The 18,788-nt window shown below is 42.6% G+C and overlaps 1 protein-coding gene across 1 annotated transcript in view; it reads left to right on the forward strand.

Annotated features, from left to right (window-relative positions):
- Nucleotides 1-249: 249 nt before the first annotated feature.
- fgf22 (fibroblast growth factor 22) overlaps nt 250-18,788 on the forward strand; it is a 30,687-nt gene continuing 12,148 nt past the window's right edge. The window contains exon 1 of the mRNA XM_022191695.2: nt 250-1,516. Within this exon, the coding sequence (XP_022047387.1) occupies nt 1,141-1,516 (376 nt within the window). The 5' untranslated portion in view covers nt 250-1,140. The remainder of the gene's footprint in view (nt 1,517-18,788) is intronic.

Genomic DNA, 18,788 nt, shown 5'->3' on the forward strand with positions numbered 1-18,788 from the left:
ACAATAAAATCATCAGGTGAAAAAGCAAAAATGACTCGCAGAATGAACTTTTTGGAAAGAGAGAGAGAGAGAGAGAGAGAGATTGGTGTTTGATGCTTCTCATTTGTTTGAAATGGTTATGAATGAGTGCGGCAGCGGTGGCAGCGGCCCCATCCCCATCCCCCCACTCCTCCCCTCTCTCCCTTTCAACCCCCTAGATGCTGGCCCTGCCCAGGATAAAATGCAGGACAACTCAGCCGGTGCCTCCACAGAAGAGAGGACTGACTGACTGCACACAGCAGAGCGTGAGGCCGTTCACTTGCTGCTTGGCTGCCCTGTACAGGCTGACACACACTCACTGCCTGCCTGACACACAGACTCTCTCCCTCTCTCTCTCTCTCTCTCTCTCTCTCTCTGTCACAAACACACTCTCTCTCCCTCCCGTACTCACTCACTCGCTTACTCACTCCCTCTCTTTTTTCTCTCAGTATCACACACACACACACACACACACACACACACACACACACACACACACATACAAACACACACACAGAGTCAGTCACCAACCCTCATTCAACTCCCTCTCAGCCACGGGTCAGCAGCTCAGACAGGCACCTTGTTCCTATCCAGCTGGAAAGAGCAGAGAATCGCAAGGTGCACACACACACACACACACGCACACACACAGACACACACAGACACACACACACATATATACACACATACTCAAACACATACTCACACAGAAACAAACTTATCTTTTATCAGACTCACACACACACACATACACATGTGCATCTTCAAACATCCCAGGACTTTACCTGTGGACCGGTGAGGAAGACTTTCAGCTCAAGGAGGACAAGCAGAGCGCCATCAAGGAGTGGATTCATAAAATTACAACACTTTCAACAGACAGATCTAAAAAGTCGACCTAAAGATGACAGCCGGAGAAACTCTGGCAAGCTCGATGCTGTGAGGAAGGAAGGCCTGCTGTCAGCCCAACGTGGAGATTGGCCACCAGTGACATCCAGAGGATCTGCTGCGAGTGCCATTTCCCTCCCTTCTCGCTTCAGGACTCCCACCCTCCCGCAGGGACATCTCCTGATCATCAGCATGCCTACAGCTTGCACAAGGTGCACCTTGGGAGTCTGACCCACCATGTGCAGATGGACGGCGTCCGTAGCTCATCTCTGTCCTGAACCTGCCCTCAGCAGCACCTCCACGCCTGCAGCTTCCACTGGGCCGCCTCTCCCACTGCCCAGCGCAGCCTCCCTTTGCCTGGCATGCTTCACCCTGCTTCTGGTCACTGCTGGCACCGCCACGGGGGCCTGTCCTCCTCGGGTAGGGCATGAAGCCCTTCAGGTGCTGGCGAGTGGCATCAACTGTTCGTGGACATTGGAAAGGCACACGCGCAGTTATAATCACTTAGAGGGTGACGTCCGGCTACGGCGACTGTACTCTGCCAACAAGTTCTTCCTCTGCATTGACAAAACAGGCAAGGTGGACGGCACCCGGCGAAAAAACTACGCTGACAGTAAGTAGCCTGGCAACAGCCACAGCAACACTAAAGTTCTGTATCTAAAACGTGTGTCAGAGACAGGATGCCCTATGACGCTCTTACTTTTATTGTTACAGCTGAACTTTCTTATCTGCTGACTTTTTATAGCGGTTCATAGGGATATCCTACGGTTATATCACTGCTGAGCTATTTGTGTTGTGTTTAGAGCATGAGAGACGCGTTGCTAGGTAAGAAGAGAATACCCCAGTGTGGATTTAGACTCCTCATGGGACATCAGGCACTGAGGAAAGACAGTGAGCATCAGTTGGTGGCGCAGACTGGGGCTTGGAAAAAAAGTTTCAGTTTCACCGGGAATTAACTTGTCAAAACTGTGGTGAAAGTGCATCAATCGCAAGGAGCAGGTGTAAACTGAAGCACATTTTCCCCACATTAATTAGCATGTTCACTTGTCATTTACCCCATCCATGTGCTGGTTTGTGTTTGTCCAATTCCACAAGTAGGGAACTTTAAAATCTCCTCTTAAACACTTTGCACCAACTCACTGCGCTCACTGTACAAATCCAGGTAGTTTATTCTGCCTGTAAGTCTGCAGGCTACACACAATCTGTGGTGTAAGGGACACCTGAGAAGAGCTCGTTCATGCTGCTGCCAAAGCCTCTTCAGCATGTCCATCAATGGGTGTCTTTCAGATGCTTGACCAGGTCAGATGAACCAACTCTGGTCATGATGTGACCTCCCTCTCCATGAGTCACTGGCTGACTGACTGATTGGATAGCTCTTAGAGACATTCTTGCCTTTGACGGTAATATTTATGTATTTGCTCGTTAATGCCTTTTTATACAAGTGGGTGAGTCAGAGTTTTTCCATACTGCTACTGGGGGGAAGAGCAACTGCTGCGTCCAGTGAACAAGCCAGTCACTCTGTTGCCACTGTTTCAATGAGCTCCAAGCTGCAGACTGGATGACATTTGTTAAACCTGTCGGGTATTAGTCACCTGGCAGAATCTTTAAAAGCCACACACACTGTTATAAACTCAAGTTGAGATGAATTATTACTGTGTTCAATTTGGAGTCGTGAGGCTATCCAAGTTGGGACATTATTCTTCCATATTAGTGGTAATATATGTCAGCTACCATAATAAAATATTGCATCCAAACTGTGCTTGAATTTGACAGTTTGACAGAAGTCACACTGGAGGACCGGGAGAAATTTGGCAAAATGAGGAAGTTTAAATCTAAAGTGCTTTGGGTCATTAGAAAAAAGCAAAATACTGATTGTGAAATTTGTGCTTTTTTCTTGAGTCATTTATGCTTAGGGGGTTGCATGATAAAGTGCAGTCCCCTTACATGTAATGTCCTTATACACTTTATCCATCATCGTCTCATTTCCTTCGGTGGAAAGAACGATTCTTTCTGTGCTCACACAGAGTGAGGGTGTGTACCTGCACCCCGAGACGAGCACACTGCCAAACCAGCGGTCATGTAAGCTTTGCCTTAAATTCAACAAAATGGACCTTGTGGTCAGTCTGTGGTTGCGCCTCACAATGAGACAGATCTGTTGCTTTTTTCTTTTCTTTTCTCTTTTTTTGAGGTCTCTATTTCTGTGTGAGACTACCGATGCTGCCATCACAGAAGGAGGCTTTCAATCAGACTTAAAGCCTCCTGACCCAGAGAATTTGGCCATGCTATAGATTAGAGTGGCAGGATAAGCAGGAAGTTGTGCATATTTAATGACGAGAGCGGTGACATAGATACTAGACGCTACATCAGTGCTGAGTCTTGCACAGGAAGGAGAACGCATTTGGTTTTAGGATTCTATCAATACTTTTGAAATAACTTTCTCCATTTGATTTAAACACAACACAGTGTAAACACACAGGCATGTTAAATGATTGCATTACTTGCATATGCATTCCAACACAGATCAATAGAGACAAAAGTTGCTGTACTGTTTTTTGTCTGTATTATCCTGCTTGTGCACAACATATCTCTGCTCAGGACTGTCCTCGGCCTGACCAGTCTGTCCTTTGTGTTGCCCTTACACTCTTGTCGACACAACTATATTGCCCCGTCAGCTCTGCCTGCTACACCCAGGCTCCGGCCCTCACCTCCACCCCACTCAGTTTTTCCAGCCCCGACTCCCAGCTCCCTCTCAGGTGCAAAAACAGTTGGAATTAGTCAACAAGCTCTCTGCTAATTGAGGTTGGAAAATATTGTATCAATCCCAGTGGAGCAGGGGCATGGAACAGCTGAGGGATGAGGCGAGAGGGAGAAAGACTGACTTAGAGGGATGGTGGGTTTAAAGGATTAGAGAGCTGGACAGGATTGAAGGGAGATAGAGGGGGAAAAAAAAGCAAAACACAAACAGCAAACACACATTTTTTTAATCAGTTTTCAGTTTCAGTTCACGAGAGGTGTGTTCCAGCTTAATATAAATATTGCACAGAAGTCATTAAATTGTTTATCAAGTCATTAACATGCTCTTCAGATATGATTAAAGGGCAGATAAACAGTTAAATACTATTTTTGCAGGGTTATGAAACTGAAAACTGCCACTGGCAACAGACAGGACAGGCTCAATGTGTATCAGTTACATCTTCAAAGTGTTCCAAGAAAAACGTTCTGCCTTGTGAGCACAAATGTGGAAATATACACAAACCCACACGCAAACACAAACACTAAGGCCTCAGGTATCCGTTCCTGGCATTCGTTATCAGAATCATGTAACTTGTAAACTGGCCGGACATGAATAGTAACGCATTTGTTAATCAAACTACAGAGATAAAAATCAAGATTAGCGATCTGTCATGTGACTGCAAAACTTGAAACCAAATATAGTCTAAATATAGTTCTACCTATAATTACAAACCGCTTGATCATAGAAGTTTCTAAAAATAACTTGTTGAAACAGCCACACAAAGAGACAAAGTACAGTACTTTGAGGGACCGAAAGGGAGGGCTGTGACATGTTTTTCTTTTGACCTATGGCAAGGCAGAAAATGATCGAGGGGAAAAACACACCCAAGTGTTTACAAAAGCTCCAGAGGCAGGTACGCATCATATCCTGTCCTAGGTCATTGGTCATAGCCTGCTAATTAGACAGTGCTACAGCGCAACAGCTGTGCAGGCACGCCCAGCAACCACTTCATGATCAATTGCAACAGCAAAAGCTAAATGCAACGCTCCACATGGAGTCGTTAAAGTCAAATTCAATTAACAGATGAAGGCGGCTTTTAATTTCACGCTTCAGTTGCACACTTGTTTATTTAATCTTTTATCTTTCAGCAATTATTTTCTTAGCGCACTTCATTGCATATATATTACTTTATGTTTATTTTTTTTCACCACATCTTAAAAGGTTGTACTGTTGAATTTTGGGTGTGTGTGGATAATGGCATCAAACGCTTGTGCAGCCTCCAGGTCGTGTCAGCCAATTCACCCTTAGGAAATAAGGTCACACCAACTGCACCGCTACAATCGCAGAAGTCACTAAACTCTGCCTCCACAGCCACGCAGCTCTCACAGGCAGGGGCGTGTTGTATTTACGAAATTTCCCTTGGTGTGCAACATGTTGCTGTTTGATGTGAGAGTTTTCCGAGTTCATGAACGTGTTTGACTTGGAATACGACCATGGGAAGAAAATCTTCCACCCCACTGAAATATGTTGTGGAAATTATTCAAACTTGTTGTAGACAGGGGAAACTGTCACTCACAAAGGAGAGGCTGAAAATCAGAAAAGACGAGACGAGTGCTACAGACTGATGACTTTACCTAAAGGTTTTGACCAAGGCAGGTTGAAAAAAAGAAGATGATACAGACCAGAGGTGGAAGAAGTTTGAATCATTTAGTTGTATTTAACTTATAAAAAGCTGATCCAGCATTATGAGTAAATATCAGTTCTGTGCCATTCAGATATTAGTTCAAACTTGAAAAGAATACTCCAGTCATGCACAGTCTTGTCACTGTTATGATATACTAAAACAGAAGACACTTTAGAATACAGTTTTCTTAGAAGTCTCAGGAAAATACGCATAAAAAGCCCAATTATGAAGCATGGCTTCTTCATTACATTCTCTCTGACCATAACAGAACGTCAGATCTTCATCGTATGTCGTCTCGGCTGCACTTTGGGGACACTTGCATTCACAAACCACTGCAACAGACATTACAAAATGTCTGTCGTGCACTGCCTGCCATTTTAAAGGTGTAAGGAGGTTTACTCTGCGCGAGCCTTCCTTCATCCCCACCATGACTCACCATTAATTCTGGTCAGGCTCAGACGGAGATGTGTGACTGGATCAACAGCACCGAGGCTGGAGGGGCTAAAGAGGGAAGCACCTGGCTGAAGGAAGTGCTTTGGTGTTTTGAATCGGGGAGAATACACATGTTAATGAGGCTAGGAGAAGGGCCGGGGCGTGCTCTGCTTAGTATTGAGGTGGAAATTAAAGGCGAGAGGAGTGCTGGAGCGTTTCCCGTTGCTCATTAGGCATTAAGGTTTCCTCTGGGTTGTCTCAACCGAGAGGGCATTCGTGGACATTTTCGGATGCCAGCAGGAGGGTAAAATCCCACGAATCATGCATTTATTACCCCCACACCCCCTCACTGTAAAGACAGCGCATGGCCGCAGCCTGTGGGAGACGAAGTGGAAATCGACCCCTTTGCCAGCTGTTCCTATTACAAAGACAACTAAAAAACGAAATAAAACATCACTGCATGCACGTTGAACACGCATGTCACATCCTTCACACTATCACTGTCCTGGGAACACTGCAGGACAAGAGTGTCAGTGTCAGTCTAATTAGCAGAGCGTCCCTGGTTTCTGCCACCAGGGTTTGATATCTTGAATGGGCTCTAGAAATGTAGCAATTAGTAGCTAACAACCTTTAGCAGTCTGGCTCTGGCTCCTCTCTAGGATTTACTGGGTTCATCAACAGGTTTATAGAGTCTGACTTTGGCTCTGGCAGCCAATTCCTTTATAAAATCGCACAGCTCTGCACATCCTGTGGGTGTGAAGGGAGCACAAAGGAGAAGACTTCACAGTGCCAACAAGCAGCTACTTGGATGTTAAAGCCACTGACAGAAGATGTTAATATAGTGAAAGTTTGTAAAAAGCGTGTTTTAGATACATGAATATCTAAATGATTACAGTGTGTAATAGTCTGGGGTTTACTCATTTAAAAAATAAATGAGCCAGAAAGAAATCAGTAGTATACTTGCTATTTTTCATCCTTTTCCCAGCAGCAGACTGTTTCTTGCTGCCCAAAAGCTACCCCCTCAATGATTTAGGTGCTTTAAACACCAGTGTAATGAGCAACAATTAATTACAGTATAGAAATAAAATACTGACTATAGTTACAGCCAAACAGTAAGTTTTAAAAGCGCCAGTGAAGAGTTTGGGCCATTTTCGTCAATGAGAGCACATTAGCACTGTTATTACAGTGTGCGCTTTTAGTGAAAGGTGTAAAATGAGTATTAATTAGATCAGTTGGGAACAGGAGACCGGCGAGCCTTACTCATGCAGCACCACATGTTTGAAATCATTCGCCAAAGGAAATAGTCATGAAGCCGCCACTCACTTCTCGAGCCATACACATGCACACACATGCGCGCTGATGTAATCATCCCATTGCGACACGAGTAGACAGGTCCTGCCCCAACCTTAGACTGACCAAGACAGATTAATTGTTTTGATTTGACCCGTCTAATAAAGCCTCTCACCTCCCTGCTTGGACTGAGCCAAACATCATGTCTTGGAAGGCTTTTAACCACTGGCCCAAGAATAAAGAAGCTGAAAGAGAACCCCTGCTGTAGATGGGGGGAGAAACAACTTGGCATCCCTAAATACAACTACGCCTGCCTGACTACAGCTACAGGAGTTTAAAGGTGTTTGAAATTAATTCAAAATTGCAAATAAGCCTGGGACTAGCTATGTAAGGCACCTGCTACCCTTAAAACTTTTCTATAGAATTCTGTCCTAATCATAAAGTGAGCAATAACAGGCAGCAAAATCAATCTTTCTCAAAAGACATTTAGGTAAAAATCTAATTCTCCAACCTGCTTCTGTGGTGCTATAAGCCACAAGAGCACATGGAAACTCCGTGGATCTACAACAGACTTTAATCTTTCTCACAAACATAAACAGAGCAACTGCACCCTGTCCTGTCAATCTATGCGGCTAAATATTGACTCGCTGTTAGGCAATCAAGTCATAATGAGGACAACAGACTTCAAGACTCACACCTAACGTTTACTACAGCTAATAACTGCAGTATGTGCAGAATGTGAGATGATAAATGGAAATCGAGAGATATGGCAGACATCAGCAGCACCACGAGTTGTGCAAATGAAACTACATCCTGTAAAAATCCATTTTTTTTAACTTGCTGTTATGACCATATGGTGTTTTTTACATGCTGTAAGTCACGTCATGAGAGAAAGAAGCAGTCAATACAACAGTAGTCTCAAAAACATAGATTCAGACTTAAAGGTTTCATCCATAACAAACTTAAAAAAAAACAAAAAACAATTCTGCCAAATTGCAAGGGCTGGATTCATGCAATGTTTCAACTTGCTATGGTGTAGTGCAGAGCAGTTTTATAGGCTTTGAGCAGATTCCTAGGAGAACTTGTGTGCTTAAACTGCATTGCCCAGGGGGCAATGAGTTAATATAGATGCTAGGACTTCATAGAGCCACAAATTCTATAAAAGACGACAGTGTGCATTACATGGAAGCCATTTTTAAGACAGGAAGGGACTAATTTTATGGAAAGAAACTTCAAATAAGTAGCTTAAAGATGAGCTTTAAGGGGTGGAATTAACAATCTGAGAGGGACTACAGAAGACTAAGAATCTACAGCCAGGCTAAATAGCTCTGAAAAGCTCTAATGTGGTTCACTCTCAACGTTTATGTGACAGTGACACGAGAGGGAAAAAAAACAGCAAATCATTGCGATCACTGACAGTTCATCGTCTAGGAACCGTGGACACCTGTACCAATAGAGAACCAGTCCTTTAGGCAATCCATCCAATAGTTATTGAGACCTTACACTAAAGGTTTGTTCCTCAGGTGAGCATGAAAGGCTCTATTTAAAGTGTGTGGCAATCTATCCAATAGTTGAGACACATTAGCCCCATTTTAAGTATATCCCATCTAATCATCAACATAGAGACATGCCACTACACTTATTGGATGACAAAGTTCACTAGAAAGTGTGAGACCATGGCAGCATTCAAATGATTAAAGGTGAAGTTAGTTCAGAGCTTGTGAATGGAAGGTTGTGTCATATAGCTGAAAGCAAAATATAAGCACTAGTAAGATGTAGTTTGGTGTTTATCAATATCAGTAGCCCAATTAATGAATTTCAGTCTTAAAGCCTTCATTTCAGATAGATAGTTCACATTTATATGTGGATCATTCCCTACATGTGTGACAGCATGAAAATTAACACTATATAGACTAAGAGCTGGGTAAGAAAAGGCCACATCTATCTAAGATTGAATTGATAAGTGAAAAATTACTTGTATTTAGTTTGTCTTGCATTTAGATTACATTTGAGAAAAAGTAAGTAAATAAATCAGATCAATCTGTCCTGCTTAGCAAACTGGGTAAAAGTACTAATGCCATTAAAGTTTGAGGCCACTATTTGGACTGTTTTACATATGTTTTCTAAAAGGAGACGTACGATAATGAATGCAAATGTGAGAGACCAAAACCAGCGCCTCTGGTGCTGGTCCGTGCATACCAACAGGTTGAGACCATACAGAGCCGTCCCTGAAATGAATTACACACATGCACTCGTACCTGCTTTTTATCTCTGAGGCCATTTTGCTAAATGAACATGAGCAGGATGTGAGTATCATGTCAGAGCTCTTTGAATGTGCGTGTACATTCAGAATGCATGCGTCTGTGTTTATACTTGTGCCATTGCGGGAGCATGAAGTGGACCCTAAACTGAAAAAAGATGTGCGTTTCCGTTCCCTAATGGCTAATATGAACCAGACCTTACCTTCCACTCGGCTCGGTTGCATGCATGTTTGTGTGTTTGCATGCACGCTGACATGTGCGAGCTCATGTGCACACGGGTGTTTTTCCCATCTGCAGAGCCATGCTCCTCATTAGAACGCAGAGGGTGGCACAAAGCAGTGATATAGCTGAGGCAGTGCAGTCCATACCGTACGTCAGACCTCTCGCTTTCAACAAATCTTGCTTATTTTCTTATTTTGCATCTTTTTTGAATGGCTCAGGAAGACTAGTTTGCAGGAGTTTTTCCGCTGCAATCAGTGATACCTGAGCAAACATGGAAAAACACCATTCTGCAAATGAAACACCAGAATTTTACCACATCTTTGCACAGGTGGAAACTCCTTTGATGTGAATCTTATATCAATCTGTGATTAATCTTCCCTTTTCATGGTATATATATATATTTATATACACATGTCCTTCACTATCCTCCACTTGTTTTTTTCCTTTTGTCTGTCCACCCTTCTTCTCTACCTTTCACCATCCCTCTCTCTCCTGCTGTCTCCATTTCCCCCTCTCCTCCCCTGCAGTGGATAGGATTGGGGTCAGGGCCCTTTGGCCAGTGGAGCAAGTGACAGCTCTGACAGGGCCCTGATTTCACTCTTGTGCTTTCTGTCACCTCCTGTATGCCCATCTCATTTTAATAATGTAAATATGGGGCAAGCTCAGGCCACAGAGAATATTCAGTGTCCTGGTGCTCAGCCACTGGAAACTCGCTGCTCACCTGAGCCAAACATGCACATACTTAAAATTGGCAGCGCCTCGCCAAACTAAAATTGGATTTGCCATTGAAGACAGACAGAACTGCATGTAAAATCCAATGAATTCGGTGATGTTTGATGCTTTAAGCCAGAAAGGTTGTGGCAGTCTATGTTGACAACGCGATGAAAACAAAAAGAAAACACACGATTCCTGCCCAGATACACAACCCAGCCAATGACATGAGAAGGAAAGGCTGCCACTGAGCTTGTGTTGTATTGGATTGATGGTTGAGATTAGAATGTCTCCCATGTTTGCAGGTTTGTAAATGTTCATGCCATTTGGCAGGTAAAAACTATTTTATGATCATAGAATTGGCCATGAGAGATTTGGAGCATTACTCCAGCATTTTAGTACCGCACTTACATAAAGTCACAAAAGGCAGATTTTTTTAAAAATGGGATGGTAAAATTGTAGCAAGGGAGGCCAAGAACATCTTGACTTTTAGTCTTTAGAACAGGCCATGCTCCAGAAACACTGGATCTTAGATTTCCCATTATGCAACAGTATTATTTCATCAGACTGTCACAGCCTCCAAAGCTTTCAATCCTACAATTCCACAGTGTTATATTTTAACAATAATTGGCATATTCTCCAAGGAGAGATAATGTCAAAATTAGAAAAACTTGCTCGAAGTGCTTCTACACCTGCTACACATAACTCTAATTTTTTGGAGACTCTTGGTTTGATTCAGATGGTGCTGCTCTTCTAGATTCATGCAAAGTTTCGTCCAGAGCTCAGCGAAGATCAGGATTGGAAACTGTAAACAATGCCTTCATTTTCACAACTGAATCTGGTCTGGACAGCCAAACCAAACCAGCCACAGATGGAATTCGCCTACTTATTGCAGTTTAGTGACAAAGGGGGACAACCTGAGTTCAAAGTGGATCCCGCCATCCCCACTGCCCCTCCCAGGGTTACACTAAAGCACAGGAACCAGCAGAAGCTGTGAGTCACAAAGCTCCTGGCAGGCAGATCTGCTCGTAACTATCTGTGAAGCCTTTGATAGCTTGTTGTTCGCTTGTTACGGATGTGATGCATGATTTGGAGGCACTTTTGCCCTCCCTGTTCTCCCTCCTTGATTAAAGAGAGGGCCTCTTGGTCAGTAAGATTGCAGCCCCCTCAGCACCACACAGGAACAGACGAGCAGGCAGGGTGCACGCTGTGGGCTTCGTTAACCTTTTTCACCTCTGCAATCCCCCCAGCCTCACTAAAGCAGTACCACCCCACCACTCACCCAATCCCTCAGGTTGTCCTCTAGTGTTACCTTTTTCTGGCAGGCTCGCCCCCACTGTGCTTGTAAATTCAGGGTTTGATCAGAGGAGGGTCTGATTCAGCATCCTGGAGGTCCCTAATGAACTGATTGACGTTCCATTACTTACAATCACAGCTTAACATGGCCAAGTAAGCTTATGTTCGCTGGTGTAACTACCATGGAGGTCATGCTGACAGGACATGTAGGTAAACTAATGAGAGTCTGCATATGGTAGAAAAAACTCCAGGACTTCCACTATCTTTGACTTGTCAAATTGACATTTACTTTAATAAGCTTTATATTCAGAGTAAGTTTTGTTGTTGCATCGACTCTGATTATGAACAGCTCACATAAAACTGCCTCCTCGAACACATGCATATCCAGATGTAGGTGGTGATTCTGGAGTACTGGGTCAGTCTGTCTGGGGATAAATCAGACAGACTAATCTGTCCTGTGAGGGGATGGAGGGTAATTGGTCACATTTGACCCCCCGGCCTTGCGGACTGTGGGAACGTGGGCTTTATCTGCCAGCGGTAATTGGCTAATGAAACACTTCCGCAGCTCCTCCACTAGATTGCTGTCCACCGGTTAGGACAGGGTGAGGCATGTGTGTGTCTGTGTGTGGATGTGTGTGGATGTGTGTGTACACTAGAGAAAATAGCAGGATGCGGAACTCCCTGTGGCCATCTCCACAACCTTATCAACAGCATCGGTCTCATGATGCCCGCAGCATACTGATACATTGACAGACCACACATTAATGGTTGTGTGGTTGCTATTACAGTTCAAATTTAGGTTTGAAATGGAAATACTTAATGTAATTCAAATTTAACTTCGACCTAAGGCTGGGTTTTTCAGACTGACTGATATAATTGTGACTATTTGGAGCACTTGCGTTGGACCCTCAATACCACAGTAGTTCGGGTGGGCATCGTGTGCTGCATTGTGGTTTTACGGATTTTTGCTCATGCTTTGTAGTCATTTTGTGTGATCATTCATCTTTGCAAAGTCATGACCACATCAATTCAAAGACAAGAAAATCAGCATGAGGAGAGAAAGGTGTGGTGGTGGGGGGCACTAAGAAAAAAAGGCTAAAGTTACGGTAGTGAGACAATGTCTCTGAGGTCCCATCAAGTGAGCCATTCATAGATGCAGGTCTACCAGTTTGTGGAGCCAGGGAGACACTCCGATAGAGTGGGGCCCAGGGTGGCCTTGTCTTTTTGTCCCAAGCTGACCCCTGCTCTCCTGCCTGGCCTCTGCGCCCCTCACCTGGCCTGTCCCAGCGCACTGGTAACAGGATACCTGTAATTTGCTCTAATGGCCTTTGAAAGACCTGGCTGGGCTAATCCCTGGAGTACTTCTCCCAGCAGCACCGCATGAAAAGGTGGGGGGAACTGGGCCGAGTGCGAGTCCTGAAAGAGGACCAGCCCCTGGATTGTGTGTGAGAGAATGTCACCCCTTGCGGCCGGGGCTGGGGCCGAGGGAGCGCGGGAGTCAGCTTTCAGCAGATCACCACCATGTGGCTTGTTCACAGGCTCAAAAAAATTGAACTCTGGCTTGTAGAGAAGCAGATCGTCTCTGCTTTACACCTCCCTCAGAGGCTCAGTCTGGCAGACAGGGAGACTAGCAAGAAAACCTGCCTGTACCCAACTTTGAGAGAGTGCATTTCTAATGCTTTTCCTGATTCTGGTACCTGGATGGATGGCATCTTCACATGCAATCATAAATAAAAGTGACTGATAAATCCAGTACTGCAAAAATGTATTACTAAACAAAAGCAGCAGCAGCAGCTCTTGCCAATAATAACAATAGTAATAATAGTAATAATAATAATAAAAATAATAACAGTGATACTAAAACCATTGCTTGGCCACTGAATATGGTCTGACATTAAAAAGACAGGAGAAAAATAATCTTATCAGTCTCATCTTCGCTTGGTCCCTCCAGAGATTTTGATGGAATGTGGGAACAGCAAGCGATACATGGGCAGGGAAGACCAGCCCTCTGCCAGTCTTTTCTCTCCTTTCTTCCTGTTCTTTCTATCCCTTGTCCTTGTTTTTTTTTTTTTTTGACAAGGTGGGCCACATATATGGGAATGTACTCAGACACAACACACCTGCAAACCAGTCTTTGTGCGTCCTACTTCCTCAAGTTATAGCAGCCGTTGTATACAGTCAAATTTAAACACATGCATCCAGCGTGAGAGTGACAGCATGTTTGGATCTGTGAAAGTTCAACTGCATAAGAAAGATAAAAGGCAAAAAGAAGGGTGCAAAGTGATCCTGTTTCTTATTTCCTTTGTTGTAATTTTAATTATGTACCTTTGATCAAAGCCAACATGAGCCAAGCTGAAGAATTCCTAAATGTCTAGGATTTTTTTTTTTTTTAGCTAAACTACGCAAGAGAAACACTGTTCAGACTTCCAGGCAGCCTGAGCTCATTTGAGGAACAGAATCAGATCACAGGAGCAAGTTGCTCAGTATGCTGGCTTGGATGTGCGGCTTTGACTAACATGTGGAGGGCTGGTCAGTTCATTTATTTGTGGTGATTTCTTCTAGCATTTCTGTACTTTACCGTTCTTTGCTTCTGTTACAGAAAAAAAACCGAGACAGTGTCAAAAACCTGAGATTTGTAACTGTGTGTTTGGTTCAGCTTTTTCATGTTTGCATGTCTGCACAAAGCTCGGCTCAGCTCAGCCCAGACGTATCTCATAGCTCCCGGTAAGGGATGAATAAATCACCCCCGTCCTGTGAGAGTTAATAGGTATGATGCATGTCCGGAGACCCGGTGCAGACAGGCCGGTCGGGAGGGAGAGGAGGGGCGACTGAGGCGGGGACGGAGAGACCAAACACATGAGGGACAGACGGACAGTGAGACGAAGGCTGGCAGATGGGAGACAGGAAGAAAACGAGAGAAAGACAGGTAGAGTTTAAAGCAGGAGAGGGGAGGTGCTGCCTGGCTGCAGACCGACAGCTGCTCTGCTCCTAACAGAAAGCCACTCTATAACACACACATATAAATATATACATCAATGCGCAAATCCTCTGCTGGAACAGTCAGAGAGGCAGTTCCTGTGAAAGAGACTATAAAGTTTATATTGCTGTCCAGAACTGGTCAGTCCATTAAGTCACTGAGGGCATTACATCATTTATATTCTGATGATCTTTCAAACAAAAATAAATGTCATAATGTTATCAGTGTGCATATAAAACATTGCATTAATGAAAAGGACACCCAGAGTGTACCTTTGTAAGAGTAGGCCTCACAATGAGTGGCATAAAGCACCTTCTTGTGACCTTAGCCAAAATCTCCAAAACAGACCTTAAATCTCACGAATTACACCAAGCTTCATAGTAGTAATAGCAGTTTTCTTGGCTTTAGTTAAAAAATAAGGCCATCATTTTTACGTTACATTAGAGACCTGACCTGAACTTGGCACAACAGATACAGGAAATACATTTGCAAAAAGAAAAAAGAATTTATATTTGAGTGTAAACATACAGTTTAAGTTGTCTATAGGAGATCTTTAGCAGCTAGGCTGTTACTTAAGTTATAGGGCAGAAAATCATTGTGGCATCCCAATCAGCGATGTCAAAGCAGGTATTTTGAAAACAGATGAAGAACACCTGCTATGACATCACTCAGTGAGATGTGACCAGAAGTGCTGCATGCTTTAGAGCTTCAGCCACATGATTTTCGGCTATATGCATTTTAGTGCAGATTGGTATTCTTTAATGGAATATTCTTGGATAGTTTATTTTCAGCTCAGATACACCATTGCCGTAGGTATTTTGCAGTGACCTTAAATTAGCTAGAACACTGCTTAGTTATAAAACAGGATTTCTCTTGGATATCTGTTGCTGAATTTGGGGTTTCTGGAATTTTTATTAATAGTGTGAAAATAAAATATGATGATGAGCTCCAATCTTGTTTATTCTGGGTCTTTTCACTCCTCCTGAAGTAATTATGTTTTTTAAGATTGTAATGCTTATTGTTAAGATCTCCATTGTGTTGTCACTGACAAAAAGTAGAAGACATTTACATCTTACCTTTAATTATACCTCTAAATGTTGGTGGCTTGTGGAATGGGAAACAAAATGTGAACATAGCATTTATATTTTGCCACCATAAGGTGACAGAGTGAAGTTGTTGGCAAAACTGGTTCTGTTTTCAACAGTTCTGGAGAAATATTATCATCCAGTTGGAGTTATGTTGCCTGTTCCACCTGTTAACTATAAGTCTACAAACAATTCCTCTTATTTAGCTCCACTTTTGGTCTCTACCAATCCATACTGCTCTCTTAATCTGACGTCACCATTACATTAACAGAGCATGTGAGCAGAGTGGAATGGTGAAAATTTCGACTCTGTCCTATCATTTTTAAAGCTCAATATCATTCAGTGTTCCACTCAGTTCTACACAAACTGTTCACTGCTTGTTCCAAAAAATCAAATTAAAAAAAAGCTGCACTTGAGGTGTATTTTCATTTTGGCTTTATCTTTATTCAGTGCAGAAAAACCCGAGCTTGCCCAAATTGCCTGGTTATTTCCTGGATTACTTTAAATATGACTTTGTTTCATTTCGAAATGTCACAAATCAACTGCAGCTCACAGTGAACGTCTCGATGCACTCATTCTTTGAGGTCAAGATGTGAGCGGTTCCTGTGTGGAAGATAAAGTCTGTTTAAAGAAAAAAAAGCTGGCTGCTGTTGTTGAAAATTTTCCAAAGCAATCAAAACAACCTGTAAGCTATAGATTTAGGCAGTAATTCTCTGGAAGTTAAACATAACTCATTATGTTTAACTTTCAGAAAATGACTACCTAAATCATCTGTAGCTTCCATTTGTTTATAGCTGCTTTGAGGTAATTAATGTCCAAATACATATTTATCTCTCACAGGTGTTAAAGTGCACTAACAACACCTTGTCTCTGTTAAACATTATTGCTAAAGTTTGAAATATACTGCATCTATTTGTGTGCAAAGAAGCACACAGCTGACCATGTTTATATCAGTTTAGAAATGTCTGTTACTCTCAATATTGTGGAGGGAATGAAGCTGAAATAGCTGTGCACAGAAACAGGAGACTGATATGTGGTGCGCACAGGTACAAGAGAGAGCATGATGCATCTATGCGAGGAAGGTATGTTGGGATAACAGCAATTTGGTAGTCAATACAGATATTACTGAATTTCTATGACTCTAGATACCAGATTTGATACCAAAATAGCTAACTAAACCCAAAGAAATGCACACAAGACACTGTAATTTGACAAACTGTAATGATCAAAACCCACTAACGTTATGAGGGTCATCCAGGTTATCAGCTAACGGGGTGAAAACCAGCTAAAATTAGCTGGAGTGAATGTTGTGTGTGTGGAACATCATACAAAAGATGTAACAGTAAATGTAACATTTAATGATAGGAACATTTTGGTGGCATAAAATCCAAACAGCTGCCACTCGTTCACCTCCAATTCTACATAGAGATCCAGATCTATATTATATATGATATATTAGAGCTTGTTAGATACGTTTGAGGTGTTTCCTCTGCTGTTGACAATTTAGAACTTCCCCCTGAAAATCTAACCCAAGCACTAAATGTCTCTATACACAATTTTGTGTTTTTTCTTAAGGTGCAGCAGACCTGTTGCTGTACCTACACTTGCTACCACCATTGTGCAAGTTCTGTACGTTAATGGCATTTGGGGTGACAACATCCCCAAAGTGATTTAAAAATGCAACCAAATATTGAAATCCAGCTTTCCTTGCAGGAGAAAAAAAAGAATTTATAATGAAAGCCACAACACCTCCAAGTAGCAAATGAGAGCACTTGATAGATATGACCTGGGGTTTAAAAGTCTTGATGACAGATTTAAACTCCACCAGAAGAATTTCTAAGTCGACCACCAAAGTTATGATTCATGTTTACTCTTGCTGTGTTGACTTCATTTGAGTGTGTTTGTGTATCAGTAGCCAATTTGTGATTCCAGTCTATCCTCTGGTTTCAGCCAACCAAAAGTGATCATTGCTGTTCTCGTCTGTGGCTCTCTGACCTGACTCATCCCTTCTCAGGCAAAATATCTTGGAAAAATACATGAAAGATTCAAGATAAGCACTAGATACCACAAAAATGACAATTTAGCCTCTACAAACATGAAAACATTCATTTTAGCTATTGTGAGTCGAGACATCAGATGTAGTTCAAAAGTGCAAGCAAACAGTGGATGTGGATGGTGTCCACACACGTTTGCTAGTATGTTTGGTCTCAGGATTATTAATTATGTGTTACAATTTACTAATTTGTGCCATGTGGACCTTCATAGCCATGTAACTGTGGAAAGTAATAATCTGGGCTTCAATCCCAGTAACTTTGGTGAACTTTTTTACACACAGCAAGCATATAGAAATATTATGTGTATGTAAATGTTGCTCTTGCTCAACTGTAGATGCTTGTTCCATCTACCTTTTCAGCATATTGGAAAGAACTCCTGTAAATGCTTTCCATTGCAAGCGAGGGGAATCCGCAATAATATTTGTGGAAGAAGTGCAAAGTATTAAAGTCCAGCGCACACTGTGTCCACCGTAAATGATCGTTTTCCATCTCAGCAGCACTGTCATAATCCACAGATCGTGCTGAAGATCAACTTTCACACCAGCCACACATTGCAGTGAGATCATGACTGCAGCAGTATCACGTGCCACACAGTAGTGATATCAGGCTCCCAGTTTATGAGCCTCTTGACAAGACTTTCCTTCATCTGTCAGTTACCAATCAATAAGAAGCATTTGGCTAGGGAAGGTATTGTTTGCCTCTTTGCTATTTTATTACCCTGAATTAGTAATGTAACAAAGGCATGCAATTCGGTCTAATTTTATTTAAACTAAGCAATTCTAACTTTTTGGTTTATCCGTAATAAACACGAAAACATGATTTGGAGCATTGACATTGATCATGTCTTTCTCCTGTGTGTCCTCAGATGAACTGAAGTAGAGGCAGTGATTCTTTGTTGACACACATCTTGCCTCGGATTTGATCAGTCACCACATGTTGAGGGTTAAAAGTTTTGTTGTCAAGGCATAAACACCGGCCTCTGCAGTAAATCAATCTCATGATTATGTTTTATGGCCTATTACAGTAAATGATGGGGCAGTGTGCAATCATCAATAAGGTTTCAGTGGCCTGCTTTCAAACTGCAGATTAAACTCACCTGAGCAGGTTTGATTTTACACTTTGACACGACGTCTAAATTT

This window comes from Acanthochromis polyacanthus, chromosome 4 (assembly GCF_021347895.1).
Source record: "Acanthochromis polyacanthus isolate Apoly-LR-REF ecotype Palm Island chromosome 4, KAUST_Apoly_ChrSc, whole genome shotgun sequence".
In the NCBI taxonomy this organism is placed as follows: Eukaryota; Metazoa; Chordata; class Actinopteri; family Pomacentridae; genus Acanthochromis; species Acanthochromis polyacanthus.